The 22854-nt window shown below is 56.9% G+C and overlaps 1 protein-coding gene across 4 annotated transcripts in view; it reads left to right on the forward strand.

Annotated features, from left to right (window-relative positions):
- The first annotated feature begins 613 nt into the window (after positions 1-613).
- CAND2 (cullin associated and neddylation dissociated 2 (putative)) overlaps positions 614-22854 on the forward strand; it is a 35658-nt gene continuing 13417 nt past the window's right edge. Inside the window, exons 1-11 of one of the 4 annotated variants that reach the window (XM_004443148.3) lie at positions 614-698; positions 6010-6153; positions 8856-9010; positions 9708-9831; positions 11832-12097; positions 13434-13539; positions 13721-13863; positions 15691-15983; positions 17115-17256; positions 17609-19111; positions 21312-21407. In XM_004443148.3, coding sequence (XP_004443205.2) covers positions 631-698; positions 6010-6153; positions 8856-9010; positions 9708-9831; positions 11832-12097; positions 13434-13539; positions 13721-13863; positions 15691-15983; positions 17115-17256; positions 17609-19111; positions 21312-21407 — 3040 coding nt within the window. In that variant the 5' untranslated portion in view covers positions 614-630. Of the gene's footprint in view, positions 699-895; positions 1310-1368; positions 1545-6009; positions 6154-8855; positions 9011-9707; positions 9832-11831; positions 12098-13433; positions 13540-13720; positions 13864-15690; positions 15984-17114; positions 17257-17608; positions 19112-20940; positions 21271-21311; positions 21408-22854 lie in introns of those variants that run through there. The other 3 variants (XM_087431546.1, XM_087431545.1, XM_087431544.1) reach the window with 3 other exon arrangements.

The following is a 22854-nucleotide window of genomic DNA, read 5'->3' on the forward strand; positions in this document are numbered from 1 at the left end:
TGGCCAGAGGGTTGGGGATGGCAGGCAGGGCCTGGTGGGACTGGGTACTCTTCAGATTCTGTCTGGCCCTGGGGCAGGCCAGCACGGGGAGTGGAAGGCGGGTAGGAGTGCTTTGACTGGCTTGACCTACAATAGCAGCTCCTGTTTCTTGAATGGCTACAGATGAGAAAGCCGAGGTTCAGAGAGGTAAAGTAACTTGGCCAAGGTTACACAACAGGGGGACTGGTGGAACTTGGATTCGAACCTGAGACTCTATGATACCACGTCCGTGCCACGCAAGCAGGGGCGAGGGGCCCCAGAGGGCAGAGCGGGTACCCATCGGAATCACAGGGAGTTGTTGTCCGGCGATAGGCGGTGAGCCCCCCGTCTCTGGGGGTGTGCAAGCCGGAGCTGGGCTGTGTGGGGCGGGAAACGGCCAAGGGCTGGCGCTCAGGCCGAGACTGTAGAGCCCCCCTCGGGCCCCTTTCCGCCTCCCGCGGCGCCAGAGGCCGAGGCGTGAGCGAGGCGCCGCCGGGGCGGGGCGGGGGCTGCTATTTCTGTCCGGTGAGCGCAGCCCGCGCCGCCAGGCGGGGGAGGGGGCGCCGCGCCGCCATGTTCCCCCCGGCCGCCGGCCCGCGGCGCGCAGCCACCATGAGCACCCCCGCCTTCCACGTCTCCAGCCTCCTGGAGAAGATGACGTCCAGCGACAAGGACTTCAGGTGCGCCCCGCCGCCCGCGCCCGCCTCTCCGCCTCCGCCGAAACCCCCGGCCCGTCCCCGCGGCGGCGCAGCCCCCGCCCCCGCTCCCCGCAGGAAGCTCCGCCCCCGCCCCGGGCCCCCCGCCCGCCGGAGGCCCCGGCCCCCTTCCCCCTGACGGCAGCCCTGCCCTCCCCACTTCTCCGGTCCCCGCTCCATCTCCCACCGTGCGGACTCAGCCCCGGCCTCTCGTCCCCCCATCAGAGCCCCAGCTCGCCCCTTCTGCCCCAGTCCTCTGCCCCTTCTCTCCTCGTTTGTGCCCAGCCCTCATCTCTCCCCGCATGGGATGCGCCCAACCCCAAACTTCACCCCACGGTGAAGCCCTCGGCCTCTCCTTGGGGGTCCCGGTGTCTGCCTCTTCCCAGCATTGAAACTCGGCCCCTTTCTGGGACCACCATCCGGGGGCTGACTTTTTGACTGATACTCTCAGCACCCTCATCCCCGCCCTCTGCTCGGAATCACCCTGGCCTCCTCCTGGCACTTGACCAGGGCACCCTCTCCCTGCCTCTTCCCTCCCCTGTTCGCTCTGACCAGCCTGAAGGAGGGGGCTGGGCTGAGTGGCTTTGCAGGCACAGGTAGGTGACGGTGGGGGTGGGAGCTTCTAGGTTTTGTCTGTCACTCCCCTTCTTGTCCCCCCTTCCCCCAGCATCACTGAGCCACACCGGAACAGATCTGAAAAGAATGGAGGAAACTGCTGATCCAACCCCCTCATCCTCGGGGAGGCCTGGGGAGGGGAAGGGATTGGCCGGTGGTCATGCAGCCAGTTCTGGACCCTCTGAACTGAAAGGAGCTCACAGAGACCCAACATAGGTGTGCCCACTTACTGAACATGCTATCACTTTATCCCCATTTTACAGATAGGGAACCCGAGGCTCAGAGGCAGGAAGGGCCTGGGTGCACAGAGCAAGGAAGTGGAGGACTTGGGGTCCAGATCCAGGGCAGTCTAACACAGAGGCTGAGATCTTAGCGAAGCCATCTGGTTCCAGCCCCCTGACAGGTGGGGAGACTGAGGCCCTGCTCTCCTGGTCTGACCCCTGTCTTTGCCTGAAACCCGTTCCTCAACACCCCTCAGGGGCCTCCAGTAGAACTGTAGTAGAGCCTTTGAGCCACAGTCCTGGGTTCAGATCCTGACCCCAACCACTTATTGGCTGTGTGACCCTGGACAAGCTGCTTGACCCCTCTGAGCCTCAGCTTCCGTTTCTGTATGATGAGGATAATAACAGAACCCACCTCAGAGGGTTGGTGTGAGGATGAAATGTGTTAATACCTGTGGAGTGCTTAGATGAGTGGCTGGCACCAGGTAAGCCCTTAATAAATGGGCACTATTAGGGGTCGGCCGGGTGGCGCAAGCGGTTAAGTGCGCACGATCTGCTGCGGTGGCCCGGGGTTCACCTGTTCAGATCCCGGGCACGCACCGATGCACTGCTTGGCAAGCCATACTGTGGCAGCATCCTGTATAAAGTGGAGGAAGATAGGCACAGATGTTAGCCCAGGGCCTGTCTTCCTCAGCAAAAAAAAAGAGAAGGATTGACAGATGTTAGCACAGGGCTGATCTTCCTCACCAAAAACAAAATAATAATAATAATAATTGGGCACTATTATGATTCGGGACACCTCAGCACTCTGCCATGCCCTCTCCCCTCTCCCGGGCCTTTGCTTGCCTTGCCTCCCCTTCATTTCCCCCCTTCACCTGGCTAGCTCCCAGTGGGTTGTCACCTCTTGGGGAAGCCTCCTGACACCCAGGCTAGGTTAGGCACCTGCCCTGAGCTCCCACGCCTCCCCCGCTTCTACTGCATCACTTCGTCACCCGGGGATCCCCAGAGCTCCTGCACAGTGCACCTCTTTTCTGCAGCCCAGAGCCTGCTCTGGGTACACAGCAGGTGCTCAGTGAGTGTATTGTGTCCCAGACTGCATGCAGACACACATCCAGGGTATTGCGTTCAGTCTGCCCCTCTGCCTGGGTGGTAGTGATTGTTCTCCATGTTCTCCGGACGCTGGGAGAGGTGAAATGACTGGCTGAAGGTCACATAGCTGGCCAGTGGACGAGGGGATTTGCACCACTGTCTCTTGGGGCCCAGGTCCAGTCTCCAGAAGAGGGAGTTGGCCCTCTGACTAGAGCCTGAGAAGTCCTTTCAGCCTGCACTGCCAGTGGTCCCGAGAACACTTAAAACCACCCCAAGCATATGAGGATGGTGTCTATTTTTAAAGTCTGAATACCAGGGGGGCTGGGTCCTGACCAGCTGTCCAGGCCCCATGTGGCCGAGTGTTTCAGCTGAGTCGCCTCTAGGGTTTCTCTGGAATGAAACTGAGGCTGTGTCCTCTGGCTCCTGGAGGCGGGCGTTGGCTGCAGATGGGGGTCTCAGGCAGGGTGAAGGAAGCCTTTGATCCCTGTTGTTCCTGGACCCCTACCCTGTAGGCAGGAGGCTGCTCGGTTCCCACTCAGACTCCACCAGTCAGACGGATAAGCTGGGGGGAGGTCTTGCAGGAATTCCCAAATCATTTCTTGAAAACACAGTAGTATTGGTTGAGGAGCCAGGAGACCTGACTGGTAGGCTGATTCTCCTCCCAACTTGCTGTGTGACCTTGGGCAGTTCCTGCAACCTCTCTGAGCTTAGTTTCCCTCACTTGCCTCACGCTGAGCTGGTTGTCCTATTAAAACCTCCTGAGGATGTTATGAGGTAGGGCAAAGAAAATGTCCCATTTCATAGTTGGAAAAACTGAGGTTCAGAGAGGAGTCAGTTGCCCAAGTTCACCTAGTTGATAAGTGGCAAGACGGATACTTAAAGCCAAACTTCAGTGCTCAAGCTCTTATCTACCAAATTATACACTTTCCTGTACACCCCACCACCACCACCATACACATGTGCACAATACAGTTTGCTTTCTCTGAGAGCTGGGTGTTTGTAGGAACCCGGGGTGTCTAAAATGCTGAGGCATATTTCAGAAGGGTTGGTTTTGGGTTTCCACACAGCTGGTTGGCTCTGAGCCCTGTACGAGGCTGGCTCTCTCCCTCCCTCCCCTTCTGCCCTTGCCCTGCCTCCCAGGCCCTCTTCAGACTTGTTTTTTGCTGGGGCTGGGGCTGGAGTCCCAGAGCTGAACCTGATGGGCCCCTGTGAGTTCAGAATCTAATTGCAGAGACACACTGGTGACCAAGCTTGTAGCGCAGTTTGAGAAGTGCTATAATGGAGGAGTGCAGAGTGCTCTGAGAGAATCCTATCCAGGGAAACCAAGTGTGATTAGAGAGTGTGGGTTGGGGATAGGGCAGGGTGGTCAGAGGAGTCATCCCTGAGGCTGGGACATTTGAGCTCGGCCCTTGAGGATTGAATAGGAGTTCAGCTGATAGAGAAGAAAGAGGGAGGCAGGAGGCTTGTCTTGGGCAAAGGAGCACATCCCTTGCTTGCCAGGCTGAGTTGGGTCTCCATGGACTGCAGCAGAAACACGGCTTAGAGACCGTGCCTGCCTTCTCAGAACATCCCCTCAGCTGGGCAGCCTAGGAGTGCATGTGCCCACCCCAGGCCTTGGCCTGGCTCAGGTCCAAGCCTCCTCCTTCACCTTACCTTGGCTGCTTCTCCTGCAGTGACCAGGCCCAGAGGTGGGCATAGTCACCCCTGCCACCCCCTCCTCGCTTCCAGCCCAGCCTCCTTCTCTCAGCAGCTTGAGGCTAATCCCAGCTGTTAAAAATAAACAGCTGTGACATTGACAAGTGCGCTCCTGGTAGCAGGGCGCTGAGGGCCCCATGACAATAAGCAGCAGGTCTGAGCCTGCAAAGATGAGGCCAGAATCCTGACTGTGACTGATTTTGCCCCAGGAGGTTTGGAGGGTAGGGCTCTTGGCTGACTCGCTCAACCCCGAAAGCAAGGCTGGTGTGAGGAGCCGGGGTGGCCTGGTGGGTCTGCAAAACTGGAGGCTCTCTGGGGCCGCCACACTCTGGTCCTGCCTTCACAGCCTCTCCTTGCTGCTTTGTCCTGCCTTTTCCTCAAGTCTCCCCTCAGGTGCCTGCAGGAGCCAGTAAGTGGGTGCAGTAGGCCTGGTGGGAACCTGGTGACCTGGAAAATGTGTGTCCCACCTAAAGAGGGCAGCCACTCGACTCCAGTTAGTTAGTGTTACCAGGGACTGTAGGCCTAGTTGTATTCAAATACTCTGTTTTCAAAAAAATCTGGAAGTCTTTTTATGTCAACTCTCCCAATTGTCAAATGTTGGTAAGTAATTCAAATTTTTGAAAAACATTTGCAAGGTGGACACAGCCGAAGGCTGCCAGTTTAAGACGCTGCTCTCCCCGCTTCGTTTCGGCAGGAATGGTGCTCCATGATGCCCAGCGCCCCACGGCCTTCCAGCTCAGACTCCCACTGCAACTTCACACGCCCTGTGGGTGGGCAGCCCTTGACTCATGCCCACCCTGGGTCAGGGAGTCATGTCTGGACACTGGTCAGCTGTTGACATTAGTGTCCAAAATATGCCCATGGCCCAACTGCGTGGCCTTGGGCGGTGGTTCTGACTGTGGTCCCTGCCCCTCAGCATCATCAGGAACTTGTTATAAATGCCCCAAATTCTTGGGCCACAGCCCAGACCTACTGATTGGGAAACTCTGGGGGTGGGGCCCTCCAGTGTCCACACGCCCTGCAGGTGGCTACGGTTTGAGAGCCACTGGTCTAAGGGCAGAGGCCTAGTCGATTCTCTGAGGTGGGGGTGGGCAGGGCCAGCCCCCCTCCACCTGTCTGGTAGGGAGGCTTGCTAACACCTGACTTCGTCTCAAGATGTCTGTTGGACCTTCTAGCGTCCCTCCCGCAGCAGCTGTGAGAGGTGAATGATGCAATGTGCCATTGTAATAATGGCAGGGCCACCGAGGGCTCCCCACATGCTAAGCACATCACATACATTATCTCATTGTGTCTTCCATACAACTCCATGAGTCTGGCGCTGTTCTCATCCCTTTTTCTCAGACAGGCCAACTAAGGCTCCGAGAAGTGAGATGACTCACCCACGTTCACATTTGTGTAGATGGCAGAGGCAGGAGCCACCAACTCAGGTGCCTCGAGCATTTAGGCAGTGTGCTGTCCCACTCCTAGCCTGCCATGATGTGGCAGTTGGTTTCACACACTGGTAGGTCTCCTTGTGGCCGCCCAGGTGTGTGTGACACTGACCACAACCGCAGCCCAGATGGTCTGCTTGCCCTTGAATCTCTGTATGGAGGTCTGCTTCTAGGGGAACTCTGAGAGACTGTCCAAGTCACCAGGGCCCAGGAGCCGCTCAGCGGTCCTCTGCTCTCCCTGCTCAGGTTCATGGCCACCAGTGACCTGATGTCGGAGCTGCAGAAGGACTCCATCCAGCTGGACGAGGACAGTGAGCGCAAGGTGGTGAAGATGCTGCTCAGGCTCCTGGAGGACAAGAACGGCGAAGTGCAGAACCTGGCGGTCAAGTGGTGAGTGTCAGCCTTGGTGGGGACGGAAGAGGGTGCCTGCCTGGTGGGAGCACCCCAGGGGTCCGTGCCTCTTTGGGGTACAGCCTCTGAGAGAAGAAATGCTGAGCAGCTCTTGGGGCCACAGTGGAGTTCGACGGGGCCTTAGTCTGGGTTCCCCTGGAAGAAGACCCCGAGACAAGGATTCAATTGTAAGTTTATTTGGGAACTGATCCCAGGAAACTCTGCTAGGGGAATGGGAAAGTGAGGCAGGGAAAGAAGAAAGCCAATGAAGCGTGTTACCACTGTGCAGTCAAGCAAGTTACCACTGTGGGCGAGTGGAGCTTAACCCCACTGGAGACCCCTGGGACACGGGGTAGGATGTGCCCCTCGGAGTGTTCCCACCCGCCAGCTCTCTGTCAGTCCTTGGCTGAGGGCTGCTCCTGGGGTAGGGTGGAGGGCTGTGCATTCCCTGGCACCTCCAGCCCGAGAAAGCCCTCAGGCACAGAAGCAGATGCTGGCAGCTGGAAGGTCAGGCTGGTGCACAAGAGTGGTCAGGGCTGAAGGGACACGGGGGCCCCAGAAGCCTTTGCCCTAGGCACCATGAGGTGGTGGTCCTGTGACCTGGCCAGTTACCTCTGGAGCTGAAAAAGCAAGAACAGGGTGTGTGCAGGGCACATGTGTGTGGGGGAGGGGTGGGGGCATGGGGGACTGAAGAATGGCAGGGTCAACAGTCAACAGAGAACTGGGCACTGCCTTTGAAACAGCACTCTGTGAGCCGGGCGCAGACATTCTGGGCCGTGTTAATAAATTTCAACTCAATCTCAAGAGCAGAGGGCCTTCAGTAAAGGGTTTTATGCAGGAACGTGGTCGGGTTTGTGGTCTGGGAGCATTCCTCTGGCTGTGGAGTAGAGGTAGCATGGACTGTGGTTTCCCACTGGCAGAACTGACACCCCCTTTTTACAACATGTGGGCTGAAATGCCCTTTTCCTATCATGAATTGAAGTTCATACGTAATATAACCTACCTCTACACATAATTACAAAATGGTATATGTAATAATCTACACTGTAACATAAGGGAGAAATAGAAGGAACATCATTTATAGTAAATAGCATGTGTTTCAGTATGTGAATGCCTGGGCGCGTTGACAGTAGACGTGATAGTGACGTCAGGAGAAGCTGCACCTGAGTGCCACAGCAGCGCGGGTGGGGACAGGCACAGACACGGGGCACTCAGATACCACAAGCGGCATTGCTCTTCATGAGGAGATTTTCTGAAGTGACCATCTCCTTGTCAAGTTTCTCAGAAAATGAAGTACAGTCTTCCTTCAATTACCTGATAATTACATTCCTGGAAAATTTAGGGTATATTAAAATAGTATAAAAAATACTTTGTGTTTATATGTAAACTGAAGTTAGGTTCTGGACTCAGATCATTGTAGAAAGGTTTTTTACCTATATGAGCGCCCAGTGGGATGTTAGAAACTCCTGCAGGGCGTAGAACCCTGTGTTTTGCAACATTGTCTTTCTGCCATCCCCGGCCACCCCCTGCTCGAAAAGCCAAAAGTGCCATCTCAATAGTTATGATGACCAAAAAAAGGTGCCCATAAATTTCCAGAACACCCCTAGGGGCAGTATCGCCCCTGGTGGGAACCAGTGCTGTAGGAGGTGGAGTGGGAGGACCCCATGATTACTTAGTTGGAGGAGGTGATGGAGAGAGAAGTCAAGAGAGCCGAGGTTTGCAAACTGGTGTGCATTGTGCTCACCTGGAGCCCTTGTTACAAGTGTGTATTCCCCACCCAGGGATTCAGATTCAGGGCGGAGGGCAAAGGGAGGGGGCTGAGGCCGGCAGCTGAGAATGTGGCACCGAGGAATCTGTATTCTAATAACACCGATATCTACTTGTTTAGGTCAGAGGTTCTCAGCCTTGACTTCGTGTTATTATCACCTGGGGAATAAAAACAAAACCTCCCACCGTCCAGGCCACACCTGAAACCAATTAACTGAGACTCTGGGGCTGGCGCTCAGGTAACAGATTTGTAAAGGCCCAGGAGATGGCGATGCACAGTGAAGGCTGAGAAGCAGTGCATCCAGTGCATCCGGTTTTAAACATTAATGTGTGTTTGCATCACCTGGGGTCTTTGTTGAAATGCAGGTTCTGGTTCAATAGATGTAGGGTTGGACCTGAGATTCTGCATTTCTGACAAGTTCCAGGTGATGCTGCTGATGCTGATCCGTGACCGCACTTTGAGAGGCAAGGCTCTAAGGCAGAGGTTCTCAAAGTGTAGTCTATGGACCACCAGCATCAGCATCTACCAGAAATGCAAATTTTTGGGCCCCACCTAGACCTCCTGAATCTGAAAATCTGGAGTGGGCCCCAGCAATCTGTGTTTCAACAAGCCTCTAGGGGATTCCGGTACATGCTCAAGTTTGAGAACCACTGCTCTTGGGCATTTCGTATTTTTCAGCTGAGGGTACTGGGTTTGATGGTTTGGCCATATACTGAGATGCAAACCCGGGAGGAGATGCAGGTTTGGGAGGTGCTGGGAACGATGTTAGCATAGCCAGAGGGTGCCTCTTTTTCTGGCAAAACAGGGAGTTCCACGTGGGTCCGGGGCCTTTTCTGCAGCACATGTGGCCCCATAGGCATGAGGGGACCTAAGGGGCAGCCTGACTCAGGCTGAGCCTGGGGCTTTTGGACCCCCTGCCTCCCACCCTGCTCAGCCTGGGTCCTCTGGTGGGCAAAGTGAAGGAGTACCAGGTGGAGACCATCGTGGACGCCCTCTGTGCCAACATGCGGTCAGACAAGGAGCAGCTCCGAGACATCGCTGGCATCGGCCTCAAGACCATCCTCTCAGAGCTCCCCCCTGCAGCCACAGGTACCCAGGTCCAAGAAACTAGGGACTATTATCATCTGTCATAGTTTACCATTAAAGGAACTGAGGCTCAGAGAGGTGAAGGGATTTATCTAAGGTCAACCAGCTAGTAAGTGGCAGAGAATTCAGACCCAGATCTATTTAAGTTCATGGCTCTGTATTAGAAATGCTTTTAGCTGCAAGTAACAGAATCTAATGGCAGCTTGAAGAAGTAGAGGGTGGTTTTTCTCCCATAATTCTGGAGGGATCAGCCACTCCATTTTTGCAGCAATTCATTTAGCAGCTCAATTAGGACAGGGTTGAAGTCTCTGCCCGCGTCTCTTGCCCTTATTAAGAAAAGCACACATTTCCCCAGAAGGCCCCATAAGACATTGACCTATATCTCACCGGCCAGAACAGGGTCACCTGGCCACTCCTAGCAGCAGGGGAGTCTAGGAAAGGATGTGCTTAACCTTACCCGCCTCCCGGTCGGGCGTAGGGTGAGCCAGCCAGCAGGTCAGCCATCAGTTCTTCAGTTCTCCTAGCTGTCTCCTTTAGTTTGGATGGACTCTGGGTCAAACCTTGGACCATGTGAGCCTTGGCTTCCCTGGGTCAGCGGGATTGTTGGGGACATGGGCTCGGGAACACAGCCAGAGCAAAGGCCGACCAGAGGTGGAGGCCAGCCCTGGGACTTATGGTGCCCGTCTTGTGCTCTGTGCAGGCTCTGGCCTGGCCACCAACGTGTGCCGGAAGATCACCCGCCAGCTCACCAGTGCCATTGCCCAGCAGGAGGACGTGGCCGTGCAGCTGGAAGCCCTAGACATCCTCTCTGACATGCTGAGCAGGTGCAGGAGGCCACCCTGGGCAGTGAGGAGCAGGGTGGGAGGGGGAGCAGAGGGAACAAGGAGGGACTCAAATCCGTAGAGCCAGCACCTCCTTCACACCAGGCCCTGTGCTCGGGCCTCCTTAATCATCCCAGCAGCCCTGTGAAGGAGAACTCCTTTGTCACAATATTATAGGCTCTGAGGCCTGCCCAGAGTCACACTGTCAGTAAAAGGCAGAACCTAGGAGTTGAACTCAGGTCCCTCTGTAGCCAAAGCCCATGTGTGTTCGTCCTCCCGCTCACCCTCTTCTTTCTTTCTTTTTCTTCTTTTGGGCTAATATAGCTGGGCCTTTGTTTTAAACTGCACTGTGCATTTTTAAAGTGTTCATTGATTCCACCTCCCAAGCCTGGAGCACCTGCTCTGTGGCCAGGAGAGTGTCAGGTGCTGGACTAGTGCTGGGAGTATGGAGTCAGCTTAGTCTCCGTCGCTCCCAGGGAGGCGCTCACAGACACATAAACTGCGAGTGGAGCGAGAACAATCAAGAGTAGGGCCTGGGGGAGCCCCTGACCCAGCTGGGGCGTGGGGAATCTTCCTGGAGAGGGTCCTGCTAAAGCCGAGCCTTCGAGGATGGGCAGGACTTAGCCAGGTGTGGCTGGGCACAAGGGGGACACTAGAGGGGAGACTGCCCTCAGCCCAGAGGGCGGAGGCAGGAGAAGACATGGGGCCCCAGGGGTTGTGCAAGACAGTCATGGGGCTGGGGTGTAATGTGGAGGGGCCAGTGTGGAGAGGTGAGGCCTGAGGGTTGGGCAGAAGCCAGGGAGTGTGGCGGGCTAAGGATTATACTGCAGGTGTGAGGAGCCCATGGAGGGGTTTTCGGCAGGGGCTGAGGAGCGCCGTGTGCATAGTTGTGTGTTTTAGACTGATCTTTCTATCTGCAGCATGCACGGTGGATGGGAAGGGGTGGAACAGGTGGGGAGGCTGGTTAGGAGGCTCTGCAGGCAGGTGAGTTCAGGTGTATTTAGGAGGTAGACTCCACAGAGCTCAGAGCAGGTGAGAGGCAGAGACTCAGGGGTGACACCCAGGTCTCTGGCTTTACTCACCGGGGGCGCAGACACAGGGCCATTGGCTGTGGTGGGGAGTCCTCCCGGAACAGGAGCAGGAGCAGGTGTGTAGGGTGGAAGGCGATGGATTCAGTTTGGGGCATGTTGAATTTGAGGTGCCTGGGAGGCCTACACTCAGCTGAAAACTCCATGGGGTCGGGCCCTAGGACCAGAGTCTGTCTTGCTTACTGGAGCTTCCAGCACAGGCCCTGTCACATAGTAGGTGAACAAATAAATAAAGGAAACCCAGGGCAGAGAGATATGGGAGACTGAGGTCAGTGTGTCCTTGTGGAGTGAGAGAAGAAAAGGTCTCAGGCGACGTGTGGGACAGCAAATGCACAGGCGTGGTTTGAAGGTGAGGATGGGAGCTGCTGAGGCCAGCCCAGGCTGCTTCTGCCTGTGCAGAAACCATTCTCTGGGCTTGCCTCTTGCCTTGAGCCCAGGGCTCAGCTTATCCGAAGGGCACTGGGGAGCCATTGAAGGAGTCAGGCAGAGGAGTGACCAGGACAGAAGTAGACGTGAGGCCACTCTGGTCTCAGTGAGGGGGATAGACTGAGGGGGGTTGGCACTGAGGCGAGGCCCAGACTCTCAGGAATTCCGGACAGCCCCACTGGAGCCCCCCACACTCCATCACCATCAGGCCTTCTCCCCAGACTGGGAGCCTGGTCACCTGGGTTCAAGTCCAGGCCTTGCATTTCTTGACTGAGTGGCCTGGAGCAAGTCCCTTCCCCTCTCTGCTTTCTCTCCTGTAATCAGGATAAATAATCACTCCACACAGTTGCAGGGCGCCTTTGCATTCACCAAGGGCCTTTGGGTTGTCGTAATTCCGGGAGGAGGCTAGGAGAGGCTGGGGCAAGGGGAGGTGCCGGCCCAGGCTGCCTGCTGGGTGGGCCCCGCCCGACGCCCCCTGCGGCTCCCCAGGCTGGGCGCCCCGCTGGGCGCCTTCCACGCCAGCCTCCTGCACTGTCTGCTGCCGCAGCTGAGCAGCCCGCGCCTGGCCGTGCGCAAGCGGGCCGTCGGGGCGCTCGGCCACCTGGCGGCCGCCTGCAGCGCCGACCTTTTCGTCGAGCTCGCCGACCACCTGCTGGACCGGCTACCCGGCCCGCGCGCGCCCGCCAGCCCCGCTGCCATCCGCACCCTGATCCAGTGTCTGGGCAGCATCGGCCGCCAGGCAGGCCACCGCCTCGGTAAGGGGGCGGGGCCTAGAAGGGGAGGTACTGGGATAGGGGCGGGGCCCGGGCTGAGGGGCGGGGCCGGGCAGACGGCCTCCTACTTGGGGGGCGTAGCTGAGGCAGGGAAGTGCTGGGGAAGAGGGCAGGCCGCCTCCTAGGTGAGGGGGCGCGGCCGAAGCTCCTGGAAGGAGGAGGGCAGACCCCGTGCTGCAGGTGCTTCTGAGCCTTACCTTCTTACGCCAGTCTCGCCGATAATTACAGATCATGTCAGCAAAGTTAAATGAAGTATATTCTGTCTTCGTATTTTGACAAATATACCTTAATAACAACCTGTACGCCAGGTTTGAATTTTTAAAAATCTTTATGGGGGGGTAATGTACATACAATAAACTGCACTAAAGTGTACAGTGTTTTCTGACCTTTTCATACACCCTTGAAACTACCGCTGCAAGCAAGATGCAGAACATTTCCATCACCCCCAAAAGTGTTTTTGTACTCCTTGGCAGTCCATCCTTCCCTCTACCCCACCCCAGGCAACCACTGATCTGCTTTCTGTCTCCAGAGATTAGTTTTATAGAAATGGAATCCTGCAATCAGGTTTCAATTTATTGTGAAACACCTTGCAGTCAGTTCTGGGCTAGAACAAGGCAGTGTGGGTAGAGGCGCCCCAGGTCTGCCCCTCCCTCCCCTCTGGCTCTCTCACTGCAAGGGACCTTTCGAGCACATGTGGGGGCCCAGCCCGCAGTCCACGCTCTGCCCACATCTCCCCCAAACAGCAGCCACCCCTTGGCCACCCTTGGGAGCATGGACCCAGGAAAGAGGCCTGCACAAGACCAGACAAGGGTTCAGGGTTGACTGGGCAGGAAGGTGGGGCAGGGTGTGGCTCGAGAAGGGCTGGAGGGGAATCTACAGCCCAGGGACTGGGTGGGGGGCCCCTCCTTTTCCTGGCTTTGCCCATCCAGGGCTACAGCCTAGTGCAGGAGATAAGGCAGGGACGTGAGTAATAGTTTCGACAACAGATGCTGCTTATTGAGTGCCTACTGTATGCCAGAACTCGGGTGGAGCTCTTTGCAACATATCATTAATCTTCACAAAATCTCTGCCTGGTAGACATTGTTATCCCTACTGTGAAGATGAGTAGACTGAGATCAGAGAAGTTGGGACGTGCTCAAGGTCCTGTAGCTTATAGGTGGCAGAGTCAAGGATAGAACCCACATCTACTCCACTCTGAAGCCTCTGAATTGAGTTTACAGTGGTCAAGTCTGCAGGTGCAGGGACAGGCTGAGAGCTGCAGGCTGGGGGAGCCAGGAAAGGGTCTGGCCTGGCCTCAGTGACACACCTGGCCCTGCAGGAGCCCACCTGGACCGCCTGGTGCCCCTGGTGGAGGAATTCTGCAACCTGGATGATGATGAGCTCCGGGAGTCCTGCCTCCAGGCTTTCGAGGCCTTCCTGAGGAAGTAGGTGCAGTGGGGGTGCCAGAAGACAGGGGCCCCTGGGTTTCTTTGGGAAGTTGGCGGGCATGGGGTGGGGGCAGGATGTTGGTTTCAAAGCAGTAAGATCTCAGGACTCACCATTGGGCCACAACCCCTACACTGTCATGCCTGGGTCCAGCAGAGTCTCCCCCATCCTGCCTCACAGGTGCCCCAAGGAAATGGGCCCTCACGTGCCCAACGTGACTAGCCTCTGCCTCCAGTACATGAAGTATGACCCCAACTATAACTATGACAGCGACGAGGACGAGGACCAGATGGAGACAGAGGATAGTGAATTCAGTGAGCAAGGTGGGTGGCCGACTTGTCATTGGGGCTGAGGGGTGGAATGGATGCAGCCTTCCTGGGACCCCCCCATCCAAAGACAGCGCCACATTTGGTGCCCCCATCCTGATCTCAACTCTTCCTCAGGCTCCAGCCCTGCCCTGGGAAATCTGGAGCCCCCAAGGTCTCCACCCTCTCTGCACAGCTCACAGTAACGATAGTAATCATCGCTGTCATTTATTGAGCATCTGCTGGTGTCCTGAGCACTCTCTTCTTTCATGTTCCCTACCATAACCCTAGAAAACCAGGTGTTTATTATCATCCCCATATTTCAGACAAGGAAACTGAGACTTGGAGAAGAGATTTGTCTGAGATAACACAGCTAGGAAGTGGCATAGCTGGGACGTGGAGCCATGTCAGCCAGACTCCCGCACCTCTGTGCTGCCAACTCTGTACCTGTTTAGTAATGGCTTCCAAGAGACGGTGCTCTAACCCAGCAGAGTGAGGCTCTAATGGTGGAATGATGGGCGCTGACAGGGGAGAGATACCTGGATAGGGAATGGACTCACTGGCTGCCTCCCTTCCATGCCTCTGGTCCTGTCTGTCACTCAGACAGATGCCCCTGGGCCCTGGAAGCAGGGCATTGATGGAGGCAAGGGACATAGGGCCTGACAAGGTACTTGGAACAAGATGGGGTGGTAGGAGTCGAGATTGGACAGGCATACTGGGGCCTCACCAAGGGAGTTTGGGCGTTTTCTTGTCAGTAACAGGGAGCTATAGGTGTTTCTTCATGGGTGGCATATGGTAGAGGTAACAAACAGCAGTCCTGCAAGAGGGACATTTGCTAAGCTGACAGGACACATCCGTGGGACTGTCCATGTGTCCCACTATGGCTTGTCCAGATGCCAGTGCTCTGCGAGTCTGAGTTGTCTACAGAGCAGCATGGGTAGGAACACGCTGGCCTCTGAGCCTGTGCCTGGGGTATCCCTTGTAGGACCATCCCCCTCTCAGCCTCATGTGTGTCTCCCCAGGTGATATGGGTAGGCCTTGTAAGCCTGAATCTCAGCTCAGTTGTTTCCTGTGTGTCCTCAAGAGAGTCTCTCACCGTCTCTGAGCCTTGCTGTTATTACCTATAAATAGAGCTCAAGGCACCTTCATTCCCGAGGTGTGGTGAAGACTTGATGAGCTCTGGCCTCTCAGGGGAGCTTGGAGAGTAGAAAGCCCCACAAAAACAGCATTTCCTTATTACTAGTCCTGCTTGGAAGCCGGAATCAGGACCCTTGAGAGACTGGGGCAGGCTGGTTGGGGGGAGGGGGGAGGCCAAAGAGAGGCCCTATCGCCTCTCTCTTCTGGAATCCCAGTAAATGAGCCATAACACAGCCAGTCCTGAAACCGGAGGATGGGTTTTGTGCCCCGAATGGGCTCTCTTAAGTCCTCACTGAAGACTTAGAAGTCAGATTTTCCATGGTGTAGTCAAAACAGCGTAGATCTGGAGGCAGAGGGAGGACCGGGCTTTAACTCCAGTTGTTCCCTGCCCTGTAGCTCGGGCTGAGCCGCTTCTCTCCAGGCCTGGTTCCCTCGTCTCCACAGCAGGGAGTAATCCCTGTGGCGCAGGTCATTGTGAGGCTAAAGTGAGGTGGTGGGTTTGAAGTGCTTGGCACCATCCCTAGCACCCAGTAGGTGCTCATTAAATGGCAGGTAACCTAATAGCCTGTCAATAACGGTCATCGAGAGGTGAAGCACAGGCCCAGCTGCCTCCTCCATGCTCCTCACTTCTCACTTCCCCATCCTCGGAGACAACTTGGGTGGGCCAGGCGGCTCCCCGTCTGCCATGGTGTCTTGATCCTGCCCCAGAGAGTGAGGACGAGTACAGTGACGACGATGACATGAGCTGGAAGGTGCGCCGGGCAGCGGCCAAGTGCGTGGCGGCCTTGATCAGCTCGAGGCCTGACCTGCTGCCCGACTTCCACTGTACCCTGGCGCCCGCGCTCATCCGCCGCTTCAAGGAACGCGAGGAGAACGTCAAGGCCGATGTCTTCGGAGCTTACATTGTGCTGCTGCGGCAAACCCGGCCCCCGAAGGGATGGCTGGAGGCCGAGGAGGAGCCCACCCAGACCGGCAGCAACCTAAACATGCTGCGAGGACAGGTGGGCATGCCTTCACCTCTCTCCCAGCCCTCCACCCCCCGCTCATGACTCACCATCCCACCTGCTCACAGCCCTTCCATCCACCTGTCTTCCCATCCTTCTGCCCGCCTTAGCATCTAGCCACCCACTGAAGTGTGCGTACTGACCACCTACTGTGTGCCTGGCCCTCTGTATTAGGTGCTGGGGCACATTGGAGAATAGACAGATGAAGTCCCTGCCCCGGACCACACAGGCTGGGGGCAGATAGACAAGACCGATAGGGCTTCCAGGCCCTGAGAAGGAGTTTCACCTTTATTCTAAGGTCCTGGAAGCCACAGGAGGGGAATTATAGGATCCCATTCACATTTGCAAAAGCTCACTCTGGCTGCTGTGTGGGGAATGGATGGTAACGGGGTGGGCGGGAGTAGGTGCTGGAGACCAGCAGGAGGCCACTGCAGCTGTCCAGGAGAAAGGGGTGGTCCCTTGGACTGAGGTGGTGGGGGCAGAGAGGAGGAGTGAGACTTGAGAGGTAGCTCTTGGGTCTTGCTGCTGGATTAGATGTGGAGGGTGAGGTACAGGGAGGTGTCACGCGAGTTCCAGGCTCTGGCTAAAGCATGAAATGCAGCTCTGCGAGATGGCAGACAGTGGAGTGGGGGATGTCTAGAGTTCTGTTCTGGACATTCATGTTCGAGGTCCTTGGATGCCCGAGTTGAGATGTGGGGCGGGCAGTTAGCACATGAGCCTGGTGTTGGAGATGTCGATCTGGGAGTTATTGCTTCGCTGGAGAAGCTCAGGGAGCAGATGAACTCATCTGGGGAGAGAATCTAGCTGGGGAAGGAAAGGGGCCCCAGTGCTTCCCCCTCACAGGGTGTAGGGGCGAGAGCCAGACTGCCTGGGTGACCTTGAGCGAGTTACTTAGTCTCTCTGTGTCTGTTTCCCTGTCTGAATAGTGGGCCCTGGCATAGTGCCTTCCTCAGAGGGTCTGAGTATGGAATCGGGGCCCTGGTACAAAGCGAGTGATGGGAAGCTTGGGATAGAGTGATCCTCTCCATGCTGGGGGTTCTCCATGGGCATGCACCTGGGCACAGCCCCCCAGTAGTGGTGGGCTGAGGTTTCCTGGCTGGTCCCTGACGTCCCCCCACCTGCCCACAGGTGCCCCTTGTGATCAAGGCCCTGCAGCGGCAGCTTAAAGATCGGAGTGGCAGGGCCCGCCAGGGCTGCTTCAGCCTCCTCACTGAGCTGGCGGGCGTCCTCCCTGGCAGCCTGGCAGAGCACATGCCCGTGCTGGTAGCAGGTAGGATGGACTGCAACCCGGGTGTCTGCTGTCCTGGGCCTCTTCCACAACCTGGACCCAAGCCCCCAGTCCTCAAGGGTGCCCCTGTTCAGCAACCTATGGTGGCTCCCCACTGCCAGCGGTTAGAACAAGGCTGGGGTGCAGGCCCTACTTCCTGGTTTCACATGGGTTCCCTGGCCTTGTGTCCCTCAGCCCTGGCCCCAGCCAAGCCCTCCCCTCTTGGAATCTGCTGCATCAGAGCCCAGATGCCTTGGGCCAGCTCAGACGCCTGTGGGAGCTCCACCCCCGCATCCAGGGAGGGCTGTGTTGGGTCAGGGTCTGTGGCCCTGTAACCTTTGCACCCACCCCGCAGGCATCATTTTCTCGCTGGCAGACGGCTCCAGCTCCTCCACCATCCGGATGGATGCCCTGGCCTTCCTGCAGGGGCTCCTGGGCACGGAGCCAGCCGAGGCCTTCCACCCACACCTGCCCACTCTCCTGCCACCTGTGATGGCCTGCGTGGCTGACCCTTTCTACAAGATCGCGGCTGAGGCTCTGCTTGTGCTGCAGGAGCTGGTGCGGGCCCTGTGGCCTCTGGACAGGCCTCGGGCACTGGACCCTGAGCCATACATTGGAGAGATGTCTGCCGCCACCCTGGCACGGCTCCGTGCCACTGACCTGGACCAGGAGGTGAAGGAGCGGGCCATCTCCTGCATGGGCCACCTCATGGGCCACCTGGGTGACCGGCTCGGGGATGACCTGAAGCCTTCGCTATTGCTCCTCCTGGACCGCCTGCGGAATGAGATAACCCGGCTGCCCGCCGTCAAGGCATTGACACTGGTGGCCGTGTCCCCGCTGCGGCTTGACCTGCAGCCCATCCTGGCCGAGGCACTGCCCACTCTGGCCTCGTTCCTGCGCAAGAACCAGCGGGCGCTGCGGCTGGCCACGCTGGCTGCCCTGAACGCCCTGGCCCAGAGCCAGGGACACAGCCTCCCTCCATCCGCCATGCGGGCCGTGCTGGCCGAGCTGCCCGCCCTGGTCAGCGAGAGCGACATGCACGTGGCCCAGATGGCTGTGGACTTCCTCACCACGGTGACCCAGGCCCAGCCGGCCTCTTTGGCCGAGGTCAGTGGCCCCGTGCTCACAGAGCTGCTGCGGCTGCTGCGTTCGCCCTTGCTGCCAGCAAGTGTGCTGGCAGCCACCGAAGGCTTCCTGCAGGCTCTGGTGGGGACCCGCCCCCCGTGTGTGGACTACGCCGAGCTCATCAGCCTGCTGACTACGCCGGTTTACGACCAGGCTGTGGATGGCAGGCCGAGCCTGCACAAGCAGGTGTTCCACTCGCTGGCTCGGTGTGTGGCAGCCCTCGCAGCCGCCTGTCCCCAAGAGGCGGCAGGCACAGCAAACCGCCTGGTCTGTGATGCCAGGTCCCCTCACTCCAGCACGGCTGTCAAGGTCCTGGCGTTCCTGTCACTGGCTGAGGTGGGCCAGGTGGCCGGACCGGGCCCCCAGCGGGAGCTGAAGGTGGTGCTTCTGGAAGCCTTGGGGTCACCCAGTGAGGATGTGAGGGCGGCTGCCTCCTACGCGCTCGGCCGCGTGGGCGCTGGGAACCTGCCCGACTTCCTGCCCTTCCTGCTGGGGCAGATCGAGGCCGAGCCCCGGCGGCAGTACCTGCTGCTGCACTCGCTCAGGGAAGCCCTGGGCGCTGCCCAGCCCGACAGCCTGAAGCCCTATGCTGAGGACATCTGGGCCCTTCTGTTCCAGCGCTGCGAGGGCACCGAGGAGGGTACCCGGGGGGTGGTGGCCGAGTGCATCGGGAAGCTGGTCCTCGTGAACCCTCCGTTCCTTCTGCCCCGATTCCGGAAGCAACTTGCGGCAGGTAGGGGCACAGGTGTGGGCACAGGTGGCCCAGATCGGAGGTGGGCAGTTTGCCTCTGAGCGTCTGAGTGGCCCACACAGTGAGCTAGTTCACATGACTGGGTCTGCAAGTCAGGTGTGTATGAGATCAAGGCAGAGGAGCCGTGACAACAGTGTTTCCTGAGACCTACAGGCCTCTTCTTGGGGGACCCTCTGGGATGGAGGACACAGAATCCTTAGTATGTCCCTGCAACAGTAAACTTTTCATGATGCCATTTTCAGAATCCTCGGTGTGGACAGCTCCTTGTGCTCCAGGCTAAGGTTAAAAAAGCAGTTCTCTGAGGGGCCAGATACAGCAGCCAGCAGAGAGTGCAGCTCTCTTGGGCTAGCTTGAGCCCGGAGCAGATGTGAATGTAGAGGAGGATGGGACGCCATGCCCCCAGGGCTTGGGGAGGCCAGGCAAGAACTGGGGGCGGCGCAGGTTTTGTGTGGTCAGGTCAGAGCACGTCAGGGGGTTCTGCAGCTCGGGGAGGAAGAAAGCCGGGAGGTGGGGCTGTGGGGCTCTCGGGCAAGAGAAAGCCCCTGAGAAAAGAAGCCCTCAGCCTCGAGCCGGTCAGCTGGTTCCCTGAGAGGGTCAGTGGGTGTGTTAGTTGGCATAATGCAGGCAAAGGGCTTGGTGTAGTGTGTGGTACCTAATTAATACTGTTAATAACTGCTCTTGTTGCTATGTTCGTGATTACGTTAGGCCCTTACTGGGTTGCTGGCTTTATTTATTTATTTTTTTTTTTGTGAGGAAGATCAGCCCTGAGCTAACATCCACACCAATCCTCCTCTTTTTTTTGCTGAGGAAGACTGGTCCTGAGCTAACATCTATTGCCAGTCCTCCTTTTTCTCCCCAAAGCCCCAGTAGATAGGTGTATGTCATAGTTGCACATCCTTCTAGTTGCCATATGTGGGACACTGCCTCAGCATGGCCAGACGAGCAGTGCATCGGTGTGTGCCCGGGATCTGAACCCGGGCCACCAGTAGCAGAGTGCGCGCACTTAACCACTAAGCCACGGGGCCGGCCCTGGGTTGCTGGCTTTATAACAAGCACCCTGTGGCCCTCACCACTGTGTGGACAGGAAGAAGATGTTGAGGACATTGCCTGCTACGTGCACAGGGCTCCTCACGAGGAACCATGAGAGGCGGGAGTCTCATGAGGCACAGCCCTGCCTCTTCTAGGCTCTGGTTTGTTGGTAGCTCATGCACACTGTTGCACCAGCCAGCCCCTCACATTTCCTTTTTACCACCGGCTGCTGGGAAGCTTAGAGCCAAATTAGTGGCCTGCTCCTAGCAAGTTCATGGGACTTCCCAGGTGCCTCTCCCGCACACCCCTCACTCCAGTCTCCATCTCACTTCCGTCGGTGTTTTCCCTTGGCTTTGTTTCTCTTATTTTAAAGTCACCTAATCCTATTCTAGTGTACATATCTTCATCAGCCACCCCGAATCTTCTTCTGTGCTTTCTTCACATAATGGGAATTCCCCTCCCTTTCTTCAGCTTCTCTACTCAGAAAGCAAGCAGAAAAGCAAAATTGAGTGAGTTCTCCATTCCCAGGCTTTGCGGATGCTCTGAATTCTGTTGGAATCCCCTTGGCCTCAGCCGGCTTGAAGCACAGCTGCCCCTGCTTGGAGAACGCAGGCCTGAAGAGGAGGGCCCGGCAGGGGCGCAGAATCAGCTGTTGAATTCTGGATCTGCTGTGTGACCTTAGACCCTTTCTGGGTCTCTCTTTCCTCATCTGTAAAATAGGGATTAATGATAATTTTTATTAATTATTTTAATTAATATTATATTATTTATTTATCAACCAGATCACAGGACCATCCTGAGGATTAACTGAAATAACGTGTCTGGAAAATAGAGTGCAGTCCCACGGCCTGCGCACGGTCTTTCTCTGGTCTGACCGCTGCTATCTCGGCTTCTTGGTTCTCCGTCAGTGTCCTGCAGTGTGGTTGCTAAGAACTGGCCGTTTTACTTTCTCAGCCGCAGTGGGAAGCGTTCAGGGAGATTCTAGGCCAAGGGAAATGGTAGCATCGACTTCCCCAAAGTTGGGGGCTGGTTTTGAGTGGGGAGGGGCGCAGTTCTGTCTCCCACGGAGCAGAGGAGAGCCTTAGCACCTGCCCGCCTGTGGGCATCCAGGACTGGCCCTGCCCCTCACCATCTGCTGCCTCTTGTCCTGCAGGTCGGCCACACACCCGGAGCACTGTCATCACAGCAGTCAAGTTCCTCATCTCGGACCAGCCCCATTCCATTGACCCCCTCCTGAAGAGCTTCACTGGTGAGCACCCCTCCCCTCTGCCCCCTGCCCCGCGCAGTCCCCTCCACCCAGGCCTTGAGCTTGGGCTGATTTTTCTTACATGTTGGCCAAGGGGTGTTGGAGACCCGGGAAGCCACCTCAGCCCTGTGACGGGCAGCGGGGCCTGGGTTCAAGTCCCTGCACTGCCACTAAATTGCTGGGTGAAGCCAGCCTGCCCCTCTCACCTCTGAGCCTCAGTTTCCTCATCTGTAAATTGGGGGTGAGAAACCTTACCTACACGTTCTAAGGTTATTTTGGAGACCCTGTGGGTTTCTGAGGGGGAAAGTGCTCCATGAGCACAACAGGCCTTTAGAAGTGGAAACCGTCAGCCTCTCACGTGCATTGGCTTCAGCGGGCACCAGGCTGGGTCGGGCTGCAGAGGGGTAGGGGAGAGTGGCCTTCGTTGGGAGGAGGGTGAGCCCTCTTTTGGGCTCTGCAGGACCAGGCTTTTCCTAGAGAAGACGGACCCCTCAGCCCTTTAAAGCTCCGAGCCTGCAGGCCTTTAACTGGACTGCTCTGGAGTCTGGCCCTCCGCATCCGGGCAGGGCGGCCTAGTGGAGAGTGGAGCGGTTTTGGAGTCTGCCAGCCTCGGGTTTGCATCCTGGCTCTGCCGCTCCCTGGTTGTGTGAGCGTGGACGGCTCATCTCCTCCTGCTATGAGATGGGGGTGCTGATCCCCACCTGCTGGGGCACTGTTGTGTGAAAGCAAGGGGTCAGTAGATGTGGCCGCACTCTGAATTGGAGAACACGTCCAGAAGCTACAGCAGTATCGTCAGCAACAACTTTGTTCTGTGTCCTGACCCAGTGGGCACATGCTGCCCAGCCCTGGTCCCCTCCATTGCCTGAGCTGTCTGTGGCTGGCAGCCCCAGGGGTCTCCACCTGGGTGTTTGGTGGTGGTTGTTGTGTGTTTGAAGCACGGTTTTTGAGCTCTCACTGTACACCAGGTGCCATGCTAGGCCCTGTCCTATACCTCATCTCAGTTAATCCCCACGGCCCCTTGCGTGGAATGTGGGACTAGCCCCATTTTACAGATGAGGAAACTAAGGCTCAGAGAGGAGATTTGAACTCAGGTCTTGCCAGTTCCCCACAGCTGTGTTCTCACAGAGAGTGGGGGAACCTAGGAGCCAGCATGGCACAGTAGAAGGGGCTCAGGGGCTGCCGGCCCTGGGTTTGAATCCTGCTCTGCTAGGAGACTTTATGTTCTTCCCAATGCATCACATCGGTAGGCACACGATGGCAAATTGTCCCGTTTCTGGTGATGGTAACTCTGATCACCTGGTTAATGTGGCGACCTTGAGGTTTCTACACACTCAAGTTCTTCTTTTCTTTTGGAATGAATAAGTTTTATTTTTTATGAGAGTTTTTTTTTTATTGATGTAATGATAGTTTATAACATTGTGAGATTCCAGTTGTACATTATTATTTGTCA

This window comes from Ceratotherium simum, chromosome 5 (assembly GCF_057802395.1).
Source record: "Ceratotherium simum simum isolate JZ-2026a chromosome 5, ASM5780239v1, whole genome shotgun sequence".
NCBI lineage: Eukaryota > Metazoa > Chordata > Mammalia > Perissodactyla > Rhinocerotidae > Ceratotherium > Ceratotherium simum.